Source organism: Budorcas taxicolor, chromosome 2 (genome assembly GCF_023091745.1).
Source record: "Budorcas taxicolor isolate Tak-1 chromosome 2, Takin1.1, whole genome shotgun sequence".
Classification (NCBI taxonomy): domain Eukaryota; kingdom Metazoa; phylum Chordata; class Mammalia; order Artiodactyla; family Bovidae; genus Budorcas; species Budorcas taxicolor.
In genome coordinates, this window is record NC_068911.1 from 6,171,124 (window position 1) to 6,189,119 (window position 17,996).

A 17,996-nucleotide genomic window follows, 5' to 3' on the forward strand; every position below is an offset into this window, starting at 1 on the left:
AGAATAGGGCATCTTGTGTTGGAGTACATGTGTGGGCTAGAATTGGCCAGGCCGGGCCCCTGGAAAAAGTCACTTGATTTGGCAGACACATGGTGACATGTCTACTTAGAAATCTCTTGGAACTGCATGTACTAATGAGTATTTGTTTATTTTCTGGAAATTTGGTTTATTTTTTCCATCTGATTATCACAGGAGCTGATGTTGTAACTAAAGGTGAAGAACTCAGCATTTGAACCTAGTTGATCTCAGTTGAATGAACCCATGTTGGTCAGTTCAAACAGCCTCAAGTGTTCAAAAATATTTAATTTATTCAGTGATTTTTTTGAATTGTTCACCTGGTATCCACAAGCTGGGTTTCTGACAATAACAAGTAATGACATTCTTTTTGTTTCCAGCATAAAATTAATTGATGGGATGTTATGTACTTAAAGAGTGTTACAACTTTTGAAAAGGCTGTATGTGCATGTGGTAAAGTAGCATAAGCGGATAATGCTTTTATACTATGAGTGATGTTTTCTTAGGTGATTTTGGTAGATACTTTTATCACATTAAGGAAATTCTTGCTATTAGTAGCTTGCATTCTTCTTCTATCATAAATGATATATTAAATATTAACAAATGCATTTCTGAAGCTGTTGGGATGATAAGACTTTCCTCTTTTAATCAGTTAACCTGATAACTAATATTTTTATTAATTCTCTGTTAACCACCCTTGAGTTCCAGGGTAAAAGCCAACTTGGTCATAGTGTATCATGGTTGCTGGATTTGACTGGCTTTATTTTGCTCAGGATTTTTGTGTTGAAGCCCATGAATGAGACTGAAATGGAGTCTTTCTTTCTTGTCCCATTTTTGTCCTATTTGGATCAAGTTCATACTGTCCTCATAGAGTGAGCTGGGCATGGTTGAACTGATTTTATGTGACAACTCAGAATCTTAGCTTCACCTCTGTGAGGGCATCCTCTCAGCTGGCCGCCAGTGGCTCTGCCTGCTAGCACTTATGCCCCATTTAACCCCCTCCCACTGCTGAGGCTGGGATAGGTGACTTGCTTCTGATAAGTAGAATATTAATTGGGTGCCCCCTCTCACTCCCTCACTCTAGGGGAAGCGACTGCCATGTTGTGAGCTGCTCTGTGGAGAGACCCGGTGGCAGAGATCTGAGGGGCTTCTGGGCCACAGCCAGTGAGGAACTGAATCCTCGAGCTTGTGAGGATCTGAACCCTGCCAGACCACCTGGAGGACCTGAAAGTGGGTCCTTCCCCAGTGAAACTTTGGATGAGAGGCAGCTCAGCCTGATAGCAGGAGAAAGCTTGAGCCAGAGATACCCAGGTAAGCCACACCTGGACTCTCAGCCCAAGGAGCTGTGACACAGTAAATGCTTGTTGTTTCAAGGGGTTATATTTGGGGATAATCTGCTAGACAGCATAGAGAACTAGTGTAGCTGCCATGGTCTCTGTTCCCACCACAACTACAGGGGCCATCTTTGCATGGATTCCAACTGAATTTGTGCAGTGAAGCCTAACTGTGCCTCTCAAACTAGAAATTCATCTGTAATACAGAAGTTTTAGAGAATTACTTCCCTGTGGGAGGAACATTTTTCCAAAGGGAGAGGGAAACCAGTGGATACCCTCTTCCTCCTTCCTTCCCTTGGATGGGCTGCATCTTCTGAGTGGTTGTATGGCTTCTCAGAAGACGGTCAGTTGATCGAAGAGCTGGTTGCTTTTGATACTAAGTGTTGACCAGGTTGGTTAATGAATCTGGTATTGATTCTCCTTCCTTGCTTTGTTCCTATTTTCCTTCATTCTTCCTCCCCTGGATCAAATTCCCCAGATGATAATAGCATGAAACCCTGTATTTCAGGCTCTCCTTTCTTGGGGAAGAAGGCTAAGACAAATATGTTCATCGTAAAACTCTGGATGAATTTCTCCTTGTAGGAAGACTTTGTCATCCAATTATTTTTAAAGGAGTTTTAGGACTAATTTTATATTTCTTGTTTGGCTGGTGTTGGTTAATTTTGTTTCTCTAGGAGCCAGCCTATTGCTTTTAATATTTCAGCTAATGTTTTTCATAATTCTTAGCAACAATTAAATTAATAGATATGATTTTTCTTGAGTTTTACTTCATCCTATCAATTTCAGATGTTCAGGTGGGCCCAGGCATATGTAGTTTTTAACATTCCCCCTGCACTTGAATTATAATGAATGTCATGGTCTGAGAGTCACTATGTTTCTACATGAGAACTGTGATATGCAGAAGTGGGACCCTCCCCATCAGCTACATGTTGAGGACAAGGGTCAGTGGGGAAGATGTTGCCTTGGCTGACACTTAAGGAAGTTTAGGAATTCACCAGATGGAAAATGGGTTGGATCCATTCCAGATGGAAGAACAGTTGTGTAGACACAAGAAGACCCAGTCATCTGAGGAGCTTGGGGACAGTACATCTTACCATTTTTTTTTTTTCCATAGCATTTCTTTATGTTTTATTTATTTATTTTAATTGGAGGCTAATTACTTTACAATATTGTATTGGTTTTGCCATACATTGACATGAATCTGCCACGGGTGTACATGTGTTCCCCATCTTGAGCCCCCCTCCCACCTCCCTCCCCATATCATCCCTCTGGATCATCCTAGTGCACCAGCCCCAAGCATCCTGTATCATGCATCAAACCTGGACTGGCGATTCATTTCACATATGATACCATACATGTTTCAATGCCATTCTCCCAAATTATCCCACCCTTGCCCGCTCCCACGGAGTCCAAAAGACTGTTTTATACATCTGTGTCTCTTTTGCTGTCTTGCATAATGGTTATTGTTACCATCTTTCTAAATTCCATATATATGCGTTAGTATACTGTATTGGTGTTTTTCTTTATGGCTTACTTCACTCTGTATAATAGGCTCCAGTTTCATCCACCTCATTAGAACTGATTCAAATGTATTCTTTTTAATGGCTGAGTAATACTCCATTGTGTATATGTACCACAGCTTTCTTATGCATTTGTCTGCTGTTGGATATCTAGGTTGCTTCCGTGTCCTGGCTATTATAAACAGTGCTGTGATGAACATTGGGGTACACGTGTCTCTTTCATTTCTGGTTTCCTCATTGTGTATGCCCAGCAGTGGGATTGCTGGGTCATATGGCAGTTCTATTTCCAGTTTTTTAAGGAATCTCCACACTGTTCTCCATAGTGGCTGTACTAGTTTGCATTCCCACCAACTGTGTAAGAGGGTTCCCTTTTCTCCATACCCTCTCCAGCATTTATTGCTTGTAGACTTTTGGATAGCAGCCATTCTGACTGGCGTGAGATGGTACCTCATTGTGGTTTTGATTTGCATTTCTCTAATAATGAGTGATGTTGAACATCTTTTCATGTGTTTGTTAGCCATCTGTATGTCTTCTTTGGAGAAATGTCTGTTTAGTTCTTTGGCCCATTTTTTGACTGGGTCATTTATTTTCCTGGAATTGAGCTGCAGGCACTGCTTGTATATTTTTGAAATTAATTCTTTGTCAGTTGCTTCATTTGCTATTATTTTCTCCCTTTCTGAAGGCTTTTTCACCTTGCTTATATTTTCCTTAGTTGTGCAAAAGCTTTAAGTTTAATTATGTCCCATTTGTTTATTTTTGCTTTTAGTTCCATTACTCTGGGAGGTGAGTCATAGAGGATGCTGTTATGATTTACATCGGAGAGTGTTTTGCCTATGTTTTCCTCTAGGAATTTTATAGTTTCTGGTCTTACATTTAGATCTCTAACCCATTTTGAGTTTATTTTTGTGTGTGGTGTTAGAAAGTGTTCTAGTTTCATTCTTTTACAAGTGGTTGACCAGTTTTCCCAGCACCCCTTGCTAAAGAGATTGTCTTTTCTCTCTTGTATATTCTTGCCTCCTTTGTCAAAGATAAGGTGTCCATAGGTGTGTGGATTTATCTCTGGGCTCTCTATTTTGTTCCATTGATCTATATTTCTGTCTTTGTGCCTGTATCGTACTGTCTTGATGACTATAGCTTTGTAGTATAGTCTGAGGTCAGGCAGGTTGATTCCTCCAGTTCCATTCTTCTTCCTAAGATTGCTTTGGCTATTCAAGGTTTTCTGTATTTCCATACAGATTGTGAAATTATTTGTTCCAGTTCTCTGAAAAATACCATTGGTAGCTTTATAGGGGGAGAAGGCAATGGCAACACACTCCAGTACTCTTGCCTGGGAAATCCCATGGATGGAGGAGCCTGGTAGGCTGTAGTCCATGGGGTTGCAAAGAGTTGGACATGACTGAGTGACTTCACTTCCACTTTTCACTTTCATGCACTGGAGAAGGAAATGGCAACCCACTCCAGTATTCTTGCCTGGAGAATCCAAGGGACAGAGGAGCCTGGTGGGCTGCCATCTATGGGCTCACACAGAGTCAGACACGACTGATGCAGTTTAGCAGCAGCAGCAGCTTTATAGGGATTGAATTAAATCTATAGATCATTTTGGGTAGTATACTCCTTTTTCATTATATTGATTCTTCCAATCCAGGAACATGGTATATTTCTCCATCTGTTTGTGTCATCTTCGATTTCTTTCATTAGTATTTTATAGTTATATATATATAGGTCTTTCGGAGAAGGCAATGGCACCCCACTCCAGTACTCTTGCCCGGAAGATCCCCTGGATGAAGGAGCCTGGTAGGCTGCAGTCCATGGGGTCGCTAAGAGTCGGACACGACTTCACTTTCACTTTCACTTTTCACTTTCATGCATTGGAGAAGGACATGGCAACCCACTCCAGTGTTCTTGCCTGGAGAATCCCAGGGACGGGGGAGCCTGGTGGGCTGCCATCTATGGGGTTGCACAGGGTCGGACACGACTGAAGCGACTTAGCAGCAGCATATATAGGTCTTTTGTTTCTTTAGGTAGATTTATTCCTAAGTATTTTATTCTTTTCATTGCAATGGTGAATGGAATTGTTTTCTTAATTTCTCTTTCTGTTTTCTCATTGTTAGTGCGTAGGAATGCAAGGGATTTCTCTGTGTTAATTTTATATCCTGCAAATTTACTATATTCATTGATTAGCTCTAGTAATTTTCTGGTAGAGTCTTTGGGGCTTTCTATGTAGAGGATCATGAGAAACACTGGACTGGAAGAAACACAAGCTGGAATCAAGATTGCCGGGACAAATATCAATAACCTCAGATATGCAGATGACACCACCCTTATGGCGGAAAGCGAAGAGGAGCTAAAAAGCCTCTTGATGAAAGTGAAAGAGGAGAGTGAAAAAGTTGGCTTAAAGCTCAACATTCAGAAAACGAAGATCATGACATCCTGTCCCATCACTTCATGGGAAATAGATGGGGAAACAGTGGAAACAGTGTCAGACTTTATTTTCTTGGGCTCCAAAATCACTGCAGATGGTGATTGCAGCCATGAAATTAAAAGACACTTACTCCTTGGAAGAAAAGTTATGACCAACCTAGATAGTATATTCAAAAGCAGAGACATTACTTTGCCGACTAAAGTCCGTCTAGTCAAGGCTATGGTTTTTCCTGTGGTCATGTATGGATGTAAGAGTTGGACTGTGAAGAAGGCTGAGCGCCGAAGAATTGATGCTTTTGAACTGTGGTGTTGGAGAAGACTCTTGAGAGTCCCTTGGACTGCAAGGAGATCCAAGCAGTCCATTCTGAAGGAGATCAGCCCTGGGATTTCTTTGGAAGGAATGATGCTAAAGCTGAAACTCCAGTACTTTGGCCACCTCATGCGAAGAGTTGACTCATTGGAAAAGACTCTGATGCTGGGAGGGATTGGGGGCAGGAGGAGAAGGGGATGACCAAGGCTGAGATGGCTGGATGGCATCATGGACTCGATGGACGTGAGTCTGAGTGAACTCCGGGAGATGGTGATGAACAGGGAGGCCTGGCGTGCTGCGATTCATGGGGTCGCAAAGAGTCGGACACGACTGAGCGACTGAACTGAACTGAACGTAGAGGATCATGTCATCTGCAAACAGTGGGAGTTTTACTTTTTCTTTCCAATCTGGATTCCTTTTCTTTCTTTTTCTTCTCTGATTGCTGTGGCTAAAACTTACAAAATTATGTTGAATAGTAGTGGTGAGAGTGGGCACCCTTGTCTTGTTCCTGATTTTAGGGGAAATGATTCCAATTTTTCACCATTGAGGATAATGTTTGTTGTGGGTTTATCATATATGACCTTTATTATTTTGAGGTATGTTCCTTCTGTGCCTGCTTTCTGGAGGGTTTTTATCATAAATGGATGTTGAATTTTGTCAATGGTTTTCTCTGCATCTATTGAGATAGTCATATGGTTTTTATCTTTCAATTTGTTAATGTGGTGTATCACATTGATTGATTTGCAAATATTGAAGAATCCTTGCATCCCTGGGATAAAGCCCACTTGGTCATGATGTATGATCCAACCAGGTTATTTCAGGAAGCCTCTTGGAATCCAGCCAAGCATGACACTGGCACAATTTAGAATTATGAGATGTAGTTCCATGCCCTGCATTCATGGTTTAATGTTTGGGCAAGATTCTTCCCCACCCTAAGCTTCTGTTTTTACATCTGTCAAGTGGGAATCAAACAACCCCAGCACTGCTTATCTCACAGAATTTTCAGGGAAATCAGATAAGAGAGACGTGAAAGAACTTTCCTGGCTTCCCTGGTGGCTCAGACTATAAAGAGTCTGCCTGCAACGTGGGAGACCTGGGTTTGGTCCCTGGGTTGGGAAGAACCCCTGGAGAAGGACAGGGCAACCCACTCCAGTATTCTTGCCTGGAAAATCTCATGAATGGAGGAGCCTGGCAGGCTACAGTCCATGGGGTCTCAGAGTGGGACACAACAGAGTGGCTTCACTTTTCTTTTCCTGAAAGAACTTTCTAAGGTGTACTGTGCAGTAGAGATGTTAGTGATTCATTTATCAAGAAAGAGAAACTCAGAAATGGAGTTGAAAGTGAGCAGCCATGAGGTGCTTCTCATCCCTTTGCTGTGAAGTCCATGGAAGTGCATCTGCTTAAGGGCACGTGTGTGTGTGTTTTCTTCATGGTGGGATGTGTGTGGGTCAGAAAGAACATCCCCGTACCTCACCCCAGCCCCTACTGACTGGCTTGCTAGGGGCTCTCACCTTGTCTCTGTGTTGGGGCAGTGCTCTGGTCACAGACCCGTGATCTGTGAAACGAATCTAACACACACATCATTCCAGAGCAACACGGCCTCCCCATACTGTGAGCAATTCTCTCAGCCAGTGGACAGGCTTCCCAGAAGAGGAGTCACCTCTAAAAGGAGAGGAATAGGTGTTGGAGAAGACTCTTGAGAGTCCCTTGGAGTGAAGGAGATCCAAGCAGTCCATTCTGAAGGAGATCAGCCCTGGGATTTCTTTGGAAGGAATGATGCTAAAGCTGAAACTCCAGTACTTTGGCCACCTCATGTGAAGGGTTGACTCATTGGAAAAGACTCTGATGCTGGGAGGGATTGGGGGCAGGAGGAGAAGGGGACGACCGAGGATGAGATGGCTGGATGGCATCATGGACTCGCTGGACGTGAGTCTGAGTGAACTCCGGGAGCTGGTGATGGACAGGGAGGCCTGGCGTGCTGCGATTCATGGGGTCGCAAAGAGTCAGACACGACTGAGCGACTGAACTGAACTAAACTGAGCAGACTGACGGGGCCTCTTGCATCACTTAGTCCCTGACATCCTGCTCACCTCTCCTGATATCTGAGCCTAATTCCATGAGTGTTCTTTGATTTCCATCTCTGACTGATTGCTAAGGTCTGAAAAGATAAGCCACATATCATTGATGAGGACACTGTGTTTCTAAAACGTGTATAATTAGTTTACCTTGGCAGTACTATAATTGTCTATTTGTATCTTCCACCTGAGTAATATCTGGCTCTTAGTCACATCTGCACATGAAGCAGTTGGGATAGAGCTTTGACCATGCCGAGGCCGTCGGTACACAAATGACCAGATGAGAGACGTGAGGTGTGAGGTGCTCTTCAGGCACACACGTCTTCCTTCACAGTCTCCGTATGTGAGGTTTTTCAAGTCAAGTGTGTCTGGCTGTGGAACGAAGGGCACAAAGATCATGCCGTCTGTTATTTCCCCTTGCAGAACAAGGCCATTTGCCTTTGCTAGGATGTGGCTCCGGCTACACATTTTTCCCAGGACTTGACTAGACTATTGACACTAGAGAGATTCCAACCAGCTGGACCAGGCCCTGAGGTGAATTGGGAAGGTGATGGCATGAGAAAACCATCAAATTGGCATATGTTTTGGAGGAAGGTGAAAGTATGTAGTTTCCACAAGGATTTTGTTTCCAAGAAGAATAAGAAAGACCGTGGGTTTAGCTGAGTGAATTAAGTTGTCAGTAGTTCTCAGATGACACTGTAATCTCTTCATGGGGGATGTATTTTGTGTTCCTCTCAGTGGAGAATATAGACAAATGGGTCCTCATGACAAGCACCTGTCCTTGTTCCTGCTGAGGTGACATGAAGTCCTGGGTTCTGCAGACCCATGGGGGAGCCCCTGGGCAGGGGCAGACATGGAGATAGAGCCAGAATTTTGACCAACGTGGTGCTTCAGCCTTGAGTCTCACTATTTCACACAGTGACTCTCATCATGAAACGGCAAATGTTGAATATTGGCATTTCAGAGCAGAAGACTTGCCATCTTTCTTTATATTATTTATAACATGTTTTGATTAGTAGCTGTTGGGAAGCTACTTGCAATCACTAAGCCTCAGTTTCTCTATCTGTATATGGAGGATTATAGCATGACCCTCCTTAAAGATCCCCAGTGTTTGCGTGTGCTTAGTCGCTCAGTCATGTCCCACTCTTTGCACCATAGACCATCAGCCTCCTCTGGCCATGGAATTCTCCAGGCAGGAATGCTGGAGTGGGTAGCTATTCCCTCTTCCAGGGGATCATCGTTGCCCAGGAATCAAACCTGTGTCTCCTTCATTGCAGGCAGATTGTTTACAGTTGGGCATCAGGGAACCCCAAAACGGATCCAGAGAAGGCGCTAAAAGGGGGCAGAAATGTATCAAAATTCCTTGGACGTTCTGACTTTCCCTGAGGATCCTCTTCCAGCTTCCCGGTTCTGTCCTTTGTTGGTACTCAAGCTTCCATCCATTTCTCTTCATTGCTGCCTCTCTCTAGGGCTCCATTTCCCCAAGGATTCCAGAGGCATGCCCCATACTGAGCTTAGTTGTGTGTCTCACTCCTTCCATTGGGAGGCTGCTCCCCAGGGAGGGGACTGTATGGCTTCTAGCCCACAGTCCAGCACAATACTGGCTCCTGAATTAACTCACTTGGACTGAAGCAATGGAGAGATAACTGTGTTCAGACAATACAGTTCTCGTTGGAATGTGCATTTTCACAGGGACCTCCTGGAAGAAGTCTGAACCCAAAGATGACAAACTGATGGTAGAAATATCATGCTCCATGAGAAGCTCCCAAGGAAATAAAAAAGTGCAGGAGACATAGTTCGGACTTGCTGCATTTTACTAATGAGATTTCCACTCTGGTCAGTATGGAACAGCCCTGGGAACTCTCAGGCCAGAGTGAGGGAAAGAGTTACCAAGAGATGAGTATCACTTTCTGCAGAAGGAGTGAAAGTGAGAAAGGATAAAGGGAGAAGGAAGTGCACAAACACAGCTTACACGTCTTGTGTTTCTATTAAGTTTTAAGAACATTTGAGGTTTTGTTTTTCATGTAATCCATGGTCATTCAGGCCTGGCAGATGCAGGACATGGTTCAAAGTACTGATAATGAGCCAGTGTAAATTCTCGATGCTCAGCCTTCATACTGCTCCCATCAGGAATTCAGCATGGGTAGAAGGTGGCTCTAGTGGTAAAGAACTCGTCTGCCATTGCAGGAGACATAAGAGATGCTGATTCAATCCCTGGGTTGGGAAGATCCCCTGGAGGAGGGCGTGTCAACCCATTCCAGTATTCTTGCCTGGAGAATCCCATGGACAGAGGAGCCTGGCAGGCTACAGCCCATGGGTCACAGAGTCAGATATGACTGAAGTGAATTAAGTGCACAGGGGGAGGCCTACCAGCAGCTGATACCAACTGCTACTCTAGGCCTCCTCAGTATCAGCTCCTTGTTACCCAATAAAAATTCCCTGTTCTGTATGTGCCAAGTCGCTACAGTAGTGTCCAGCTCTTTGTGACCCTGTGGACTGTAGCCCTCCAGGATCCTCTGCCATGGGATTCTCCAGGCAAGAACACTGGAGTTGGTTGCCATTTCCTCCTCCAGGGGATCTTCCCATCCCAGGGATCTAACCTGTGTATCTTAGGTCTCCTGCATTAGCAAGTGGGTTTTTTTTCTTTTACAACCGGTGACACCTGGAAAGCCCCCAAATGCCCTACGTGTCCACAAGTGGGAACCTATCTGCTCTGACCCGCCCACACCTCACATTCCCCAGAGATAACATGCCCTCATGTGATCTTTTTGGACCTGTTGCTGTATATGCCACGTCACTGGTGGCTAAGGATGTTAGGGTCCTCTTGGCCATTGGGCTGCTTTTTTCTCTCTTTACACACTTTGATCTTGGATTGCAGCCTTTCCAGAGAGAGGAGACCATTCTTTGATCTAGAATCTGACTTGCAGGATACTCTGAGGGTGGGACAGGAATGAGCCTGGATTGATACCATTGGTACAGCCATCACCCTCTCCTCCATGTCCTGCCTCTCCTTCTGGGGCCCTCTTGTCAACAGGATCCTCATGGATCCTCCTGAAAGTACAGAGACAGTGACCAAGACCCAGCCAGGCCCTCTTGGTGTGTCAACAATTCGGGAAAGCACTTCCAAAAGCACTGTGCTAGGTACCTGGGACATGACTATGGCTAGTATCCAGCATGTGCCCAAGCTCTTGATCCACTGAGGGGACTAGATGTGGAAACTGACTGTGGTGTGGGAGATAGTAAGATTGTGTGCAGGGGACAGAAGTCCCCAGAGGATGAAATTGTTATATCTGCTCAAGGAGGTTTGTTTGGGAAATCTCTAACACAGATGTTCTGTCTGAGCTTCATTTTGAAGCATAATTAAGAGCCTACAAGGGACTCAGGGGGATTCCTGGGCAGGAAAAAAAAAATCGTATGAGTAACAGTAACAGTCAGTACAGCCATCTTGTTTGACCCCCTAGAGAAGGAGATAACATCTGACTCCAGTATTCTTGCCTGGGAAATCCCATGGACAGAGGAGCCTGTTGGGCTGCTGTGCATGGGGTCACAAAGAGTGGGACACGACTTGGCAACTACACCGTCACCATCATCTTGTTTGAAGAATTTCAAACAGTTTGGATTGCAGGCAACCCTAGAGACAGGGAAGTCTAGAGGAGAATTAAAGCCAGTGGCTTATTTGAGTTTCTGTAACCTTTGGGCTTACTGCTAACATTGACTGAGTTGTTTATTGATTTCCTACAGAATATGAACTCAAGGGAGGTCAAACTGAAGTGCCTATGATGCTCTGCCAACTACCAAGGCAGAGAGGGCTCCTGCAGGTGGAGCCCAGGTGGCCTTTCTGTTGGTTGCAGCTCCAGCTCCACCTCCTTTCTCAGCGCATAAATCTCCGAACTGCACTGAATCTCTGCCTGATGTGAACAGAAGCTTCACACTGAGAGGCAGGCAGAGAGCAGCACACGCAGCTGAAAGGAAACTCAGAGGAGGGGATCGCTAAGAAAGTGGCCATGGAGCTGATCCCAAGCTTTTCCCTGGAAACCTGGGTTCTCCTGGCTATCAGCCTGGTGCTCCTCTATCTGTGAGTAACTGTTAGGCTCATCTCTTCTATAACCTAGGTCTTGGGGTGCTAATCAGGAAAGGGGGTTCCCTTGGTTTTTTAAAGTTCAAAGTAAATGGAGAAGTTGCTCAAGCATCAGGTGCTATGGGCACCAAATGGGTTATTATCGATTTTACCCACATCTGGGTAAGAGTCCATCAAGGGCAAATTAAAAACAACTGGCCCACATGCAGCATAGTCCTCACTGATTCCCATGGCTGGGAATCCTGGAGGCAAGAAGCAACGTGGGTTTTTGTTTCAGTCTCTCCGACTGTACCTGCTGCAAGAGACATGAGGAAGTATCGGCCCCTTTGTCACTCAGGAGTTCCTGCTCCGGACCCTTCTTCCAGGAGTCATTTACACAAGGCATGGGGTACACCCCGACTTTGTTGGGAGGCTTGAGACTGAGCAATCTTTTTTTCATACTCAGCCCTTCCCCTTTTCTGTACCCCTCCTCAGGGCATCCCTTCCTAAGGCTTAATTCCCACACCCTGTACTCTGCAGAAGTTATCTCGTTTCCAAATGAGAAATCTTAAGATCTGAGGAGACTTGGTAAAAATCTTGAAATTATATTCATTTCTTTCACCTTTTCTTTCAATCTCTGGAAGGGTTAGAGTCAATGTACATATTTATTTTCCCCGTGATACGAAATCTGCTAAGCCTACAAGAGGCACAAGCCCCAGAGTCCAATTTGGATTTTATTTTCCCTGTATAAGTGTGGCACAGGAGGTTGAATCAAAACCATCTAGCAGAAAAATACCTTTCAATGTTGAGATTCTGTTATCATGGAAGGGAGGGAGAGGTTGGGAGAGGAATTATTTCCAATGAGTGATTAGAGAGATACCCCTACAAATCACATTTAGGTTCTGTGTCCATTTCATTTTCACTAAGTGTAGTAAATCATGATGACATGTACGTGGGTAACATTAACCTCATTTTAATTACTTGAAAGAAGTATTAGGCATTTAAGGTATTTCAGCAACATATTTTCTGTCTGCTATTATAAAATTAATTGGTACAGTTTAATTTCATTCTATTTAGTACTAGATTTAAAAAATCGATATGAGTATTTCCAGCATGTGGTTTTTTCCCTGAAGGATAAAAGAGGACTGTTGTCCAGCACGTAGAAAGGTATGTAAATAAATTCACCCTCTAGAATAATGCCTGGAATATGAATCTAGTATACTAATATATTCCTGTGATATATCTTTTTAAATATGCATGTCCAGCAAGCTATTTTAATCTTCAGGGCAGATGAGTATACATGTCTGGGAGCTGGTGATGATATGAGAGGCATCTAGAAAGAGACTGGGATGGAAGGGAGAATATTCCTCTTTCCTCTGAGCAGACCCCCCAGAGTTACTCCTCAGACCTGGTCCCACAGAAGGTCAACAGGGTTGGCATCTGATTTGCTGGAAGCCTGGGGACAAGACACAATCTCAGTCACACTGTGTGTGGTCTGTCTGACAGTGTGGCTGGTACTAGTGTCCCCACTAGGCAAACATCCCTGTAGCCTGAGAAGGTACTGGTGCAGCCAGGAATCAGCCACTGCAGGCAATGTTATCGTTATGCTGACACAGTGTAAAGACTATAAAAATGTTGGCTTTATCTTTAGCCCCTTCCTTTTTACCCAAAATAGCATTACTGTACCAATCAAAAAGTGAAGAGCTAGAAAGAAGCCAAATAATTCACTCAGTCCATCTGCTGCCTTGGTGGAACCACGTGAATTTAGACACTAGACCAGAGCTTTCTGTGGGACCAGTGTTGCCAACATGTTCACTCAATTGCTTGGCATCACTTTTGAGTTCATGTAGCACCCTGAAGGTTCAGAAGCAGACATTGACTTGCCCTGTTTGTGAAGACAGAGGAAGCAACTGGGGTTTGAATAGCCCAGGCCATCCCTTTTGTGGTGATTGGTGCCCACACTTCTACCAGTTGATTTGGAGGAAAGAGAGATATAGCCAACTGTGCTTGGCCAAGGTACCTCTGTGTGCACTTCCAACATAGGTACTTTCCTGAAATTTTATGGGTTTCTCTTATCATAGACTTTAAGATTGGTAGATTTCTACAGAGATTTGAACCTGTGCTACCTTAAAGGCTACCTTCCAAAGAAGGGGAGACAGGAGCTTAGTCCAATATTCTGGAGTTTTTTATGGTCACTCATTTTTTGTCACACACAGTCTTTTGCTCTACATGGAAAGGTAACTGAAGACTGGGAACCCTGATATCTCTTTGTTTAAAGTGCCCATAGGGCATGATGAACCATTTACACACAGCATGCTTTTCAACCATACCTTACTAATTTGCCTCTACAGAGTTAGCCTTGGAGGTCTAGCAAGTTCATGTTTAAACCATCAATGGCAGTCTCTTCCTTCAGCCTCTCTTTTCCTGCACTCTGTCATCTCTCAGGAACACCAGAGTGAGCAGGCTTGCAAAGATCCACAACTCGGAACTGTGAGCTTGCACACATAATACATGAAGGATAACCTGCAGGCAGGCCGCCATAGGGAGCACCAGGCCTGATTGGTTTTTAAGATAGTTGAAGTGCAGTGGAAGTAGTCTAGCTGCTTTATGATTGAGAATCTTCAGAAAGATGAGTGTATTTCAGGCCCTGGGCTTAGCAGATGGTTGGAGGACCAGATGCCATGACGTGGGGAATGGTCTGGAGATGGATCCTTTAGTCATTGATTCATTTATACAGTTTCAGGGAACAAAAGGGTCAATCACCCTTTTTTGTAGTTCAAGTCAACCAAATAGCCTGGTGACAGAGTCATGGGTGTAGCTGAAAGGTACTCAATTTCTATGATGGCAGTGGAAGCCTTGAACACAGATTTCATAATACAGACAAGAACACTGTGCTTGTTTTAAGGCCTGCTTGTGAAGACAGAGTTAAGAAGAATCAGATTGTAAAATGAGGTCAGATCATGGAGGGAGAACCTACTCCAGTGTTCTTGCCTGGAGAATCCCAGGGACAGGGGAGCCTGGTGGGCTGCTGTCTATGGGGCTGCACAGAGTTGGACACGACTGAAGCGACTTAGCAGCAGCAGCAACATGGAGGGAGCTCTGATGCATTGGCCACTTGATGGGAGGAGCTTACTCATTGGAAAAGACTCTGATGCTAGGAATGATTGAGGGCAGGAGGAGAAGAGGGAGACAGAGGATAAGATGGTTGGATATATATCACTGACTCAATGACCATGAGTTTGAGCAAACTGCAGGAGATAGTGAAGGACAGGGAAGCCTGGCATGTTGCAGTCCATAGGATCACAAAGAATCGGACATGACCGAGTGACTCAACAACAAAACAATATAGAGGAAAGGACAAGGATGAGAACAAGGCCAAGGTAGACTTTCGTAACTCTGTCATTGGGCAGATGCAGTTAACCAAAATCTCATGTTTGATACAGAAAAAAAGTTTCCCTGTTGTATCTAGAATGAGAATCTCTAAATCATGGAAGAGTTAACTTGCTGAATACATATGAATGAATTTTTTGGAGGAATTATAGCCTAAACCTCTCAGGAGCTCTCAAATTTAAATATTTTCAAGCATCCACTCTAGGATTGGGACCTTCAAGATTTCACTTGATGGTGAAAGTGATATTGTCTCACTGTGCAAGAGGGAAAGATGAGGAATGAAAGTAATTATTGCTTTTGGAATTGCTGTTATTATTTATCACCTACATGTTACCTCTCTAGGCTGACAGTTCCAGTTCCAAGTCTGTGACTGGCCAGCTCCACACTTATTCCACAATCCCTAACCTGGATTTTCTCTTTCACTTTATAGATATGGAACTTATTCACATGGACTGTTTAAGAAGCTGGGAGTTTCTGGGCCAAGACCTCTGCCTTATTTTGGAAATGTTCTGTCCTACCGAAAGGTGTGTGTTGTTTGATGTCCCTTTTTTGCTTCTTATGGTTGAAAATCCCAGCTGAGTTGCATAGTAAAAATTCTCCTCCTCAGGAGGCAGTTGAAAGTTTTCTTACTTCCCAGAAATGGCATCGTAGGTCCCACCCACACATGCCCTCTTTACCTGAGGCCTCTATTATCAGCTGTCAGGAGCCTCAGGTTTGCCTCCTCAGACAGCTGAACTCTCTGGATGAGTCAGCACAGAACTTGAAGTTCCATCTTGTAAGCTTTGTGAAGAGCATCTTGTCTCAGCCAGGTGCAGATTCCCAGAAAGTCGCAGTCCTAATAATTGTCAGGAGAAAAGCATGAAGGGATGCCTGGTCATGGCTCTTAAGCAGCATACAGTACAGTCAGATGTATCCTGTTGGTAGCATAATCTCTGGGTACCCTTTTTTTCTCCTTTCTCCTGAATTGCTTGGATGCTTCAGTTCTAATGTATCAGGTAATTTGCACATACTTGGGTTCTCTCAAGAACTGCTAATGCCTGCAGGTTTTTTTTGTTTTGTTTTTTGTGTTTTTTTTTCTCCATTTTCTGCTCTACCTCTTGCTACACATGACATCTTTTGGGATATGAAAAATGTAACAAAAGCTTTCTGATTTTCTTCTGTGCCTTCAAAACAGGAACCTCACGGGTGAGTTTGAGCAGGGAATGAGTGTAACTGAGGCAAGATTGTCTATTTACTTTAGATATTTAACCACTAAATAAGTTGTGGAGGTTTTTAAAAATAAGGCAGAATCACATATACAAAAATCACTAGAAAGGATATGATTTGACAAAATTATTAGAAGTTTAATTTAACTGAAAGGAATGTACCAGGTGGCAGATGGACTGTGAATTCTGATATTCATTCCTCTCTGATGCCTCCCCAGGGCCCTGCCCCTGAACTGAAGGTTGTGAGCTGTGTTCAGATGTGCAGGGGCAGAGCCCTGTGTGCAGGCTGCTCTCTGGCTCAGATTTCCTGTCCTGCAGACATGAGGCTTGTTTCTCAGATCCTGATTCTCCCAACTGAGGTCTTCACTGTCTCATTACTGCCTCAGAATTTCCTGAACATTTTTCCATCTGAAGAAGCAGTAATTTCCTCTCCACCTTTCCCAGGTGAACTCCTTAGTAGATGCACGCCAACTCACATCTGAGACCTTCATTTACTTGTTAAAGCATTAAATATCATGATAGAAACTTAGGGACAGGCTTTTTTTTTAAGTTATAGAAGTAAAAGCTCAGGCCAGGTTTTTTTTTTTTTTTTCCTGTGTGTATGTGTGTGTAGCAGAGTTTTATTAAAGTATAAAAAGGGACAGAGAAAGCTTCTGAGACAGACATCAGAAGGGTGATGGAGAGTGCCCCCCTCACTAGTCTTAGCAAGGGAGCTATATACTTTTTAAATCGGTTATTACAATAAATCAAAAGAATGTCTCAAGTTTGTAAAGGTCCTACCAGACCCACTCCCACAATTTACAAGTTTCAAGATAACAAGATTAGTCAGAAGGTTCTTGCTAAGGAGAAACATGTCCTCGAGCAAGATACATTGTTATATTGACTAAGACAAAGTAATATAGAAAAAAATATTTGTCCTTTTCTCCTTGAGAGCCCCAGACCCCTTTCTCCTCCTTGGGGAATCCGAACTTTTTATCAGCCTGCCTAGGAATTGACTCTCTCATTCTCCCCTTTTCTTTTAGGAGAATTATGTTGCCAAGGGAAAGGGGCATTGTTTTCATCCCATAACTACTTCCTGCTGTTGAGGGGCATAGTCCCTAAATTGTTAAGGCAACATATTTTCCTAACCCTCTTGTTGAGGGTGTCTGATCCAGGGGCCCCAAGTAATAGTTTGAGGAGCCTGTGGCATTCATAGGAGCTTGAACAACCATTTGTAACTTAAGAGGTTTCAGCCAGTTAGAAACAAATCCAGTTACATCGTTATAGATATAAGGCAAAATGGTCATTAAACCAAGTTAAAACATAATCAAAAGTTACATTATGTCCATAGTTACACCAGTCCATCTTAGGATTGTTAGATGTCATCAGATCAAGAAGAGGCATCAATATGATTGTTGTTCATGAAGGTATTTGCAGAGTTGAAGAAAGTCCTTTCCTTGAAGCGGAGAAACCCACCATGGGAAGCCTTCAATTGATTAGGAGGGGGAGTGCTCCACAGACCCAGCAATTAGACCAATATGGAGGCTGGGTCAGGGGTCACCTCCCAGAGTTCTCGTAATGTCTGTTGAAAAGCTGAGTCACATAGTTAGTTAATTCTAAGGCTTTAGAATCTATGACAATATCTGTGTGCAAAAACAGTCTGTCATAGAGAGAGTCCCTTTTTTGGGGG

General features: G+C 43.7%; 2 protein-coding genes across 2 annotated transcripts in view; both read left to right on the forward strand.

Moving 5' to 3' along the window:
* The window catches only part of ZSCAN25 (zinc finger and SCAN domain containing 25), a 430,575-nt gene that overhangs the window by 51,756 nt on the left and 360,823 nt on the right, over nucleotides 1-17,996 (forward strand). The gene's annotated exons all lie outside the window — the stretch shown is intronic.
* The window catches only part of LOC128043211 (cytochrome P450 3A24), a 43,155-nt gene continuing 36,838 nt past the window's right edge, over nucleotides 11,680-17,996 (forward strand). Inside the window, exons 1-2 of the mRNA XM_052635497.1 lie at nucleotides 11,680-11,750; nucleotides 15,553-15,646. Coding sequence (XP_052491457.1) covers nucleotides 11,680-11,750; nucleotides 15,553-15,646 — 165 coding nt within the window. The remainder of the gene's footprint in view (nucleotides 11,751-15,552; nucleotides 15,647-17,996) is intronic.